Here is a 10,155-nt window from a genome sequence, read left to right on the forward strand (position 1 = left end):
ACCACCACCCCGGTCTGCCAGTCCAGAGGTACTGTCCCCGACTGTACATACTGTAAGTATTACATGATATTGTGCTGTAAAGTTGCATGCATTCATACCGATACATACAGTGTTGAGATCAGCCAGAAAAACATTGATCATCTGCTGATGACATATATTTCTCAGATCCAGATGTTCTTCATTGTTAGACGTGTATTAATACCAACTAGAAATAATAAAAAAAAAGTTCTTCGTTACTTACTGAGGTTATAGAAGGGTACAGAAAAAAAAATGATGATGACAAAAATTGAATTATCGATGGCTTTTCGTAAAAAACATTTCTGAAGTACCGATGTAACTTTTTTGCCATTAGCTAAAATCAGTTGCTATTTCTCAAGTGATGGTTTAGAGTCAGAGACATTTCCTTGGCGTGACAGAGTATAACCAATGATGTTTTCTTGTGCTGATGATTCCAGCTACATGTAGACTTACCCTTGTTCTCTTAGTGTTGTCTTTTGAACATACCAGTGACAGAACAGTGAGAAGTTTAGTGGTTCAATCACCGGTCTCTCTGTTTGGAGTTTCTTATGTTACCCAGCGTATTTATAGTTTTTCTCCAGCAATATCGGAGTTTTTGTTGGTATGGTCCTTTAATGGACTGGAGAACTTCAGTATTTCACCTCTACTCGTTATATTTTAATGTAATAATCTTGATTACATTTCAGACCTCGGTCTTTCCACCTGAGAGTGTCGCCCAAATAAAACCCATTCCATTTGTGTTGAACTTAACTTGAAGTCCTATTTCTGTCATGAGTTTGAGTCCAGACTGACTGTTGTCGTTGTAACATGGTACAATACCTTGCAGCTGACCTTTGGGCTTTGGCATTTGTTTCTGTTCTCAGTAGCCCACCACGACCCCGAGAACACCTTTAACTGCAGCTTCATTGAGCCCCCCTCAGTGGCCGAGCAGCCCTCCCCTTCCTCCTGGTCGTCCCAGGAGTCCATCTCTTCCTTTGAGAGCGGAGACGAGGGACTGGTTTACTGTCTGCCCCACGAAGGTGAGTCACAGCAAATGCAAATAAGCACTTTGGTTATCGGAGAAGATCCGCAATCTGTAATTGATCTCGGGTCCACACCAACTACGGTGGTAGACAAAATGTCATGTGATGACCTCATCATCGCTTTATCGTTATTACTACAGAGGGAGTTTTCCGTGTGTTACGTCAGTCTGAACACTGAGAATATAAACAGGAACTGAAACATCCGACTCAGCAAAAGTCTAAACCCTGACTCACTTTGAGGTTTTTTGGGGGAAACGCCCTCTTTATCAGCTTTCATTGAACTAAATCTGACTGTGAAGTCTTTGACTCGTATATAAATATAACAAGATTTATTTTATGTTTTTTACTTTAGTTTATTTAAAAATATTTCCTCCGTGATTGGCTAAAAGGCTTTTCTCAAAGTATTGTCTATGTTTCGGACCAAACCGACCTATTCTATTGAAGGAAAAATATGGCAGGTTGAAAGCAATATTCTATCGATCATTTATGATACTAATACTTGATCTCGATCTACAATGATCCACAGAATCTGTGAATGACAGCAAAGAGAAGCGCAGCCCCAGTCCAGCAACTGACCAGCCAGAAGCCCCCACCGATGAAGATGCAGGAGAGTATACCTCTCTGAAAGACACAAGTGTCACAAAGGTGGATGGCAGTGAACAGCCCCTGATCAAGTCCTCTGACAGTGAAGGGTCCATCACAGGCTTGGAGTCCGCAACCGCAGCTCTGTATGCTCGCATAGCGCGCCTCTCGAAGCAGTCCAAAGAGGACGATGGGAGTGGCAAGGATGGAGCTGGAACTCCTATAGTGGAGGTCAAGCGCAATGGAAAACCACCGCCTTCACCTGGTAAGCCTAAACCAAGGCCCCCTGACCCATCAACCAAGCCTAAAATTTCATGGATACATGGAAACACCCGAAGTTCTGCACAGACAGAGCAACAGGGGAAGGGCAGCATAAAGTCACTGGCAGTACCAAAGGAGAAAAAGAGGAGCTCGAGCGATTGCTCAGCCAAGAGTGAGGAGCGACAGAAAATAAAGAAGAATTGTGAACAGCAGAAGAAACAGGAAGAGGAGGCGGATGCCAATGAATGTATCAGAAAATATAAACCTCTGCAAGGTAAGATGTCTGGGGATGAGCACAGCAGTCCCAGTCACATGGAGCACATTAATGGTGTTGTCCAGAATGCCTTGAAGATGATCAGTAGCTTTCATAGTTCCTCTTCTGAGAAGAAAAGCTCAAATGACATTCCAAAAGAGAACCCTAAGGAGCCACCCAAGAGCCCTAGGGTGATGCACCCACATATGAACTCTGAAGCTGCCACGCTGCTAGCTGCTCAGCTTAAAGAGAAAACCCAAAGCATCAACCGGAATGAAGGAACAGGCTTAACAAAGACCAATGGCTTTTCTACACCCAAGGGGACAAGAGAGAAGCCAACACCTCCACAGAAAACCAAGAGGAACCCATCAAGTGGATTAAACCAGCAGGGTTCCATCAAGCCACTGTTGCCCACCACAAACAGCCTCCATAAGATGGTGATGCCTGTCAGCAGCGACCTAGGGCCCCCTAAAGCTAAGAGCCCGGAAAAGCAGGACTTGAACGGCTCGAAGTTTGGGGACCCGGCACGGGATCACACGCCAAAGAGAACTCCAATAAAAAAGCCGCCCAGGAAGAAGGGCAAGGAGGGAACTTTGGAAACCCCTGACAGTAAAACACCCCAGCAAAAAACAGCCATCATGCCACCACAAGTTGTGAAATAATTGCTCATGAAACCCAAACATAGGAAAGATTTATGAAGGGTTTCAACCCAGCTTAGTTGGATTTCTTGGAAAGTAGACTGCACCGTTTTTATGACAAAGAATTGAAACCCTTTCTGACGTGACTATGCTGTGACTTCAGGGCCAATGAAAACAGACAGAGTCTTTTTTTTTAATCAGCCTTTTCATGACCTCTATACACCATTTTATTTTACTTCAAGAATCTGTTTTTATATATAACTGTGTATCAAACTCACATCACAACCTGTGGCTAAGCTGGACACAACTGTGAAAACAGTGCGATGTGGATATTTTTCATACTTTTCATTTTTTATCACTATACAAAAAGACAACAACTATATTTTAATCTAATTTCAACTGACCAATTTAGAAATATTTTCATTCTATGCAGATGAGAGTCTTTTTTAAACATTTCCAGTTATGAGTAACGCCTTTGTCTCTCATCCTCATAAATCCTTCTGTTATTGTCAACCTACTTGTTGTCGACATAAATGATGATTGGCTTTTTAAAGAAATCTTACCAAAGATTTTTCACTGTTTAAATAGATTGGAAATAGTCCGTACTACAAAGCTATGCTACATCCTTGCTACTTAAGCTCTTTCAGGGATTCTCCATAAAGAACAAACCATTTTTGATTTATTTAGTTTAACTGACACTCATTTTAAACATGCTGTTGGATGTTGTGCAGAAAGACCATTTTAACTTCATCTATACTTTTGCCTTTTTAGTGTGTTTTACTCGCTCATCAAAACCACTAACCCAAAATTATAACCGATGTATCTCGTGTACTCAATTAATGTCATGCTAATAAATCACTGAAGTAAAAAAAACAAGTATTTAATTACAGCCAAATCAGCACTTCCTCTCTGCTGCAAACAAATTGAGCCTATTTAGCCTTGTGCTATTTAGTCGGGTCAGATGACAACGTGTTCACCTGACCTTACAAAGGAAAATTAGTTTCATGTTTACAGTATTTCATGGGAATGAAGCCTAAGCCTTATGCAGATGATACCACGTATGGCTTGTATTTCTTCTAATGTTTAGAGAGTTTAAAGTATTTCTCAAACACATCATTTGTCTAAACTGTTTACTATGCTTTTGCCATGATGTGTTTGAACTGGGCTTATTCCATGCACATGAAATATGCAGATAGAACATGAAAAATAACAGATATTTGAAAAAATAAAATGCCCTAATTATGTATTATCTTATCAAAAATACTGCTCTTGGTATTTTGTATGTACTATATTGGTTAAAGCACATGCAAAAGATACACAGAATACCAAGTAGTTCAGGTTCATGTTGCAGTTTGACTGTGGATTATAGTCAGGTGTGGATTATAATTTTCACTAAACAGATATTTAGCTTCAGTTTGTACACACTGCAACTTTTATCTCCATGAAATACTGTATGTCGATCATTTGTAAAAAAAAAAAACATAAGCAGACGTCCATATAAATTTGGTGCACACTTCCGCAGACACATGGACGGTAAAATAAATACAGTTTCACACAGTTATTCAATGCTACTTTATAAACATATTTTAAACTAGACGGCTTTGTCTATTTCCAAAACTTAGCTTTTGGTCAGTCTGTTAAAATGCAATCGAACCACGACGATCTTCTATAAGTGGTTCATTATACGCTTTCTACTTGGGAACCAATTCCAACAAAATATGCTCAACGTCAGTCAACCTCAATATCTTTAATTCTCCCAATACAGTAACTGTCCTGTTACAGTAAGCTAGTAAATCAATGCAGCAGTTCCACCGTGCTTTGAAACTCAATGTTAATTATGGACCATCATTAGGACTAAATGGTACTGTGTCATGGCCAGTGACAGGTCCCTCATCTGTAGATTAGTTTAGGTTCCTGAGTTTGTCTAAATGTTGTTTTTTTTAGTCTTGATAAACTAAAATGCTAAGCTATTTCTGAGCTAATACAGTTAACGTGGACTATGCAGGAATAACCCAAATTCACAACTAATTTAACCTTTTTTTTTGTATTTTTATTGAGGTACACAACACTTTCTTTCCCCCACTTTTCTACATGTATACATTGTGTACTTATTATTATCCTTGTAAGCTGTGCTTATATGACTCTCGGTCTGTTTCTTTGTTGATGATGAACTGGCTTTCATGTTGTAGTTGCCTTGTCTTTTGGTTTGCCCCATACGTTGGGCTCTATAGCAAACCCAGTGTATGAGTACACCCCCCCACCCCCTATAAAGTTTACAGTGGCTTTGTAATTATTATCTGTTGATTTGTATTGAAACATTTACTTCATGACACAGTGTGTAATTATATGGCAATAACGGCTGCAGGGAAGTGCGTCTTGACCAATTTCCTTCAGATGTTATCATTTACATGACATAGGAAAAAAAACCCAAAAGGATTGTACAATACTACTACAATACTCTGACACCTCTGTGCAAGTCTTTACCTATGCAGTACATAATACAATAGCATTGAATAGTTACAGTATGATGTGTCAAGCACTTTTATCTGACTGACTCATGCCTGTTGTTAAAGTCTTTCAGTGCATGTTTTTCTGTGTGCCCTTAAGAATGACAAAACATACTGTATGGTATTTTGTAATTTTTTTGTGATTTTACGTTGGCATCTTGAGTTTTCATTTTAGGAATAAAAAAGCAATACATGTAATTATCTGTCAAATGTGACACCAAATTTAATAGACATGTTCATTCTTAAAGAAACCTGAGGACTTTTGATTTTGTTTGTTCAGGACTTGGTGGAATGTGACACCCACAAGAGCTCCTTTCATTGGAAGAAATGTATTCCTGCGTGCACACGTGTCCCTTTTCTGGTGGGAAGAAGACGGATATGTTCACTGGACCATTTGGAGCTGAAGTTGGATGAATGGTTGGTGTAATAATGGCTGTATATTTTCATTGCGTAATTGAGGGGAAAATAGATAAAGACGCGTTGTTGTGGATTTCGCTCTTTCTTCCTGATGATCTATGTGTGATTAGTCGGTGCATACAACTATGATGAGTGACATTTAAGTTTGGTTTTGGCTAAGTATTTAAATGTTAAAATCTTCTCTTGTTTTTTGGTTTGGTTTTTTTTTTTGCGAAGTTGATGACATTGTAAAAACTGCTCAAAAGAAAGTGAGTTTGACAGATATATACCAGTACCAGGAATGTTTTAGTACCGTTTACACATTTACATGATTGGAGTCGTCAGAGTTCTTAAAACTTCTCTGTATGTTTTACAAGTTCTTTCTGGTTCGTTTAAAGGAGAAAAAAATTATGTAGGAAAAATGTTATCTTGCTACATATCTTTTTTAAAAAGTACATATTATTTTACATATCTCACTTTTTCTTTAAAAACTTAACTTTCTAAATTATTATTAAGATATGTCAGTGTACTGTTCAATTACAACCACTAAAACAACAGGTTTCAGCACCAAGCGTTCTGATCTATTTTTTTCTCTCTCATATTAAGCTATTTTAGTTGTGACTGACTGCAAAAACAGCTTGGGGCCTTGGTTACCCATGTCCACCCCTTTTTTAGCCTTTTTTTAGCCTTTTTTAAGGTCTACTGCTACTGAACGTGTTGCACCCTTGCCACTCTATCCCTATAGGCTGTCACTGCTTTTCCCATCCCATTGATAGCGTCGTCCCTGTTTTCCCCCTACAAAGAAAAGCTACTTCTGCACAACACTTTTTATGAAGTAAATATATGTAATGGGCATTTTGTAGTATTTTTCTAAATTGTGTAGTAGGGCTACCTCAACAACAGCATGAAATGCTCATAAATCCTCTCCACACTGAGCCTATGCGAGAATCAGTGTCTAGGAGATTGTAGACTGATTTGCAAACAATTTGTATAGATCAAAATCCTGATCTGGTTTACACCCATTTTTAGTTTCACAATTATTTTTCGCAACTGTACACATCTTTGAATCACATTCAAGACATTCTTCACAGAATCATCCCATCCTGAATGTGACAATGGCTTGAGGTTTGATTTGTTGCCAGGATGTAGAGGAATGTTGACACAACTGCCTCCATCTGCCCATCCTCAGGCTGCAGATGGAGAGGATCCTCAGCTGAGCACACCAACACATGTTCTCTTGGTTTTCTTCGCAGACGTGGGAAAGTCACAGCTTGGAAATGTGCATTCCGTGTCAGACTTGTCACATTTCGGGGATAAACTGTTCATTGATCGCTTGTACCGTTGCCTGTGATGGATATCTATACCTGCTTCTTTTTGTGTGTAGATTTAAATAGGGGCCTGTGTGGGATTATAGCTTGTTTGGCCTTCACATATCGCTTGTGTCGTTTACTCAGAGTTCAGACCTTGTGGTTCATTGACCCAGTGTTGAAGTTTGACGTGTAAAAACTGTGATTTTGCATCGGCTTTGTGGAACTGAACACAAAAGGACCATACAGTAAAACTAAAGGCCTGGTCAAAGTCAGAGTGAGGAGTGTGGGAAGGGGGTTCAGTGACATCTGGGCTGCCAGTCTAAACATAACTCGGAGCAGGCGCGCTCCGTGTGCCAATTCTATAGAAAGGGCTATAAAGCGCAGCCTCTATGAGTCAGCCAAAAGCCCTAGACTCTGAAAACCTATTCCAGTCCCTGCGTTTCCTTGGCAACAGGAACGGATTGGAATCACATCTGGTAGCCATTTGAGTCCTCTCTAGGAGAAGGAAGAAAGAAATTTATGAGTGAGGGGGAAAAAGACAAATATTTTCTGCAATGCAAAGCAGAAAAAAAGTGAATTACACTTAAAATAGTTAATATTAATTCTATCGTGAACTGACTACAGCTGTTCATTGATGCCAGGGTCTTCTCATGGATGGTCCCACGTTGGTGGAATGAGCTGCGCAGCACCACCGGAACAGGGGCATCCCTGGCTATTTTCAGGTTCTTGAAGACACAACCATTCAGAGAGCACCTCCTGTACCTATCTCCACCCGAGTTAAGAAGTCACAATAAATAGAAGTCGCTTTTCAAGAGTTCCATGTCAGGGGTCACCAACTGTTTTGAAACTGAGAGCTACTTCAAGGGTACTTAGTAATACAAAGAGCTACTTTTTTGATACAGACTTCCCCAACAATGCAATAATAATTAGTTCTAGAACATACAACGGTAGACACCCATCCATCCATTTTCATCCACTTATCCATTACCGGGTCGCAGGGGCAGCATTTGCTACCCAAATCACATTGCACCGTACGAACCCCCCTGAACCTTCCTGCAGGTGGTGAGTCCACTGGAAGGTATCAACCACCCTAACCGGGATTCAAACTTGCCCAGGAGGTGAACCCTAGGATTCCACACCAATGACAGAGACATTGCCTCTGGGCCAAAGCGCCACTAATGGTAGATACTCTTCTTACCATCTTCTTACCAAATAGGTTCTTACTGAACCCATTTGAATATCATTGCAAGTTGAACTGATTCAAAAAGCACAGTAACAGTACAATTTTTCACCCTCTTGTTGATTAGTTTTTTTGGTTTTCTTTTGAATATACCCCACTTAGGTAGTCCAAGGGGTCTATCAGGTGACCCCGGCCACAACGTTGGTGACCCCATGCTCTATATCGTTTCCCAAAGACAGAGTCCTGACCCTCAGGTAGGTCGCAAGAGATTTTTTTTGAGTTGTTTCGCATCATATTTCCCAGGAGTTTGGGAATATGGTCTATTGACTTGGGTTGTGGGTTTAAAATACGGGGAAACGCTGGTATATATAGCTAGATTGTTAATTCCCCTCTTGTAAGTCGGTTTGGATAAAGGCGTCTGCTAAATGCATACATGTAAATGTAAATTTCCTTCGTCCATTGAGAGTGTTGGTAAATCTTGACTTCATTAAGAGAAAACAAAGTCTATTCTCCATAACAAATTTGATTCTCTGTTTAACTGAACATACGTGTGTTTGTAGTGTACTGTTGTCCGAGTGTAGTTTTCCAACACGGCTGTGGTTTCACAGCCCGATTCACCACATCAGGCCGATTCAACGACAATCTTAATATGGTGTTTTCATATGTTGTCCTTGTCGACACACTGTCTGCAGGAGAAGCTGTCTAATTGCAGTCCTCCTATACACATTCAATGTTGTTCCTTAGCCTTGTGGAAATGCAGCAGCTACGAAATGACATTTACTGGAAATGGAGCTGGTGCTTTTCTCAAACCAAAACCACTGAGAACTGAGGTCAGCGTGCAACCAAAAGAAAGGGGAAATGCCAGCATCGACTGTGTGTATGTTTCCATGCTTGTGATATCTACTCTAAAAAAAATTGGGGAGTCGAAAGAATATTTTAAATATTAAGAGTGAGGCTAGAATCTGCTGCTAAATGTTATTTCTGCAGACGCTGCGGTGCTACTGTAACTGAGACACAAGGGTTCTAAGACCTTAAAGAAAATTAACACCTGAATGAAAAGTTAGGCTACATCAGGTCGTGGGGGACTTTGACAAACCTCTATGCAGATGATACCTCTAATACATCTAACAAACGAACTGACAAAAAGTATTTTTTTTTCATTATTGTATACTATGTGGTGCTGTATATAAACACATTAGCTGTAGCTGTTTCATGCACACAAAAGGCAGAAGTCCAGTCCTCAAAACCCAGGCATGTGGACCAAAAGACAACAAGTCCACTTAGGTTGTACCGAATGTAAAGAAAAACAAGAAAAAAGTACCAAACTGAGCAATGATCGTAAGAAAATAACATTCTGGTTAGAAACTAAAAAAACATTTTCAACTTTTCTTTTTGTCGTGAAGACGTTTGAGAGTCGTTGTCTGGGACTTCAAAAACATTTTTCCCTGTTTGTCAGCATAATTTCATGGAACAAGCAAATTAGAGGCGAGGATTTGGATGACTAATTGGAAGCAGATTAGACAGATTATGTTTTTTTTATCTTTCTTTTATGTTTCTTTCTCTCTCTCTTTTCTTCCTTTTTGAGCCTCTCTTTCTGTTTTGCCTGTTTTTCCTCCCCCTTTGGTTTTATTCTCTCACACACTCATCCATCCGCTATCTGTGCAGTGGGACTTCAGACTTCATAATGTGGCTTGAGGTTTCACATAATTCCACTGGCTGACCCAAAGATTTTTTTCTCTCTCTCTGCTGTTTCAACCTGGAACAGCACAAGAAGCTGTTGAGGAAGCTAGAGAGAGAGGGAGAGAGAGATGAGGGGGAGGGAGGGAGTGAGTGCTGCTGTATTTCTCCACATTTTGGTGTGGAAAACGATCACAAGAATGAATGTGTCTGCACAAACCCAGGGAAAATGTGCAGTTGGCGTACGTTTTTATGCACCGAACCACAACTTTGCTGAAAATCCATCCTGTCTGCGTCCCTCAGGCCGTGTC

General features: G+C 40.1%; 1 protein-coding gene across 1 annotated transcript in view; it reads left to right on the plus strand.

The window, feature by feature from the left end:
• LOC103396867 (scavenger receptor class F member 2-like) overlaps positions 1 to 5,986 on the plus strand; it is a 26,833-nt gene extending 20,847 nt beyond the window's left edge. The window contains exons 10-11 of the mRNA XM_017042702.2: positions 882 to 1,037; positions 1,567 to 5,986. Coding sequence (XP_016898191.1) covers positions 882 to 1,037; positions 1,567 to 2,798 — 1,388 coding nt within the window. The 3' untranslated portion in view covers positions 2,799 to 5,986. The remainder of the gene's footprint in view (positions 1 to 881; positions 1,038 to 1,566) is intronic.
• Positions 5,987 to 10,155: the final 4,169 nt, after the last annotated feature.

The sequence above is a fragment of the Cynoglossus semilaevis genome, chromosome W, assembly GCF_000523025.1.
Source record: "Cynoglossus semilaevis isolate Cse_v1.0 chromosome W, Cse_v1.0, whole genome shotgun sequence".
In the NCBI taxonomy this organism is placed as follows: domain Eukaryota; kingdom Metazoa; phylum Chordata; class Actinopteri; order Pleuronectiformes; family Cynoglossidae; genus Cynoglossus; species Cynoglossus semilaevis.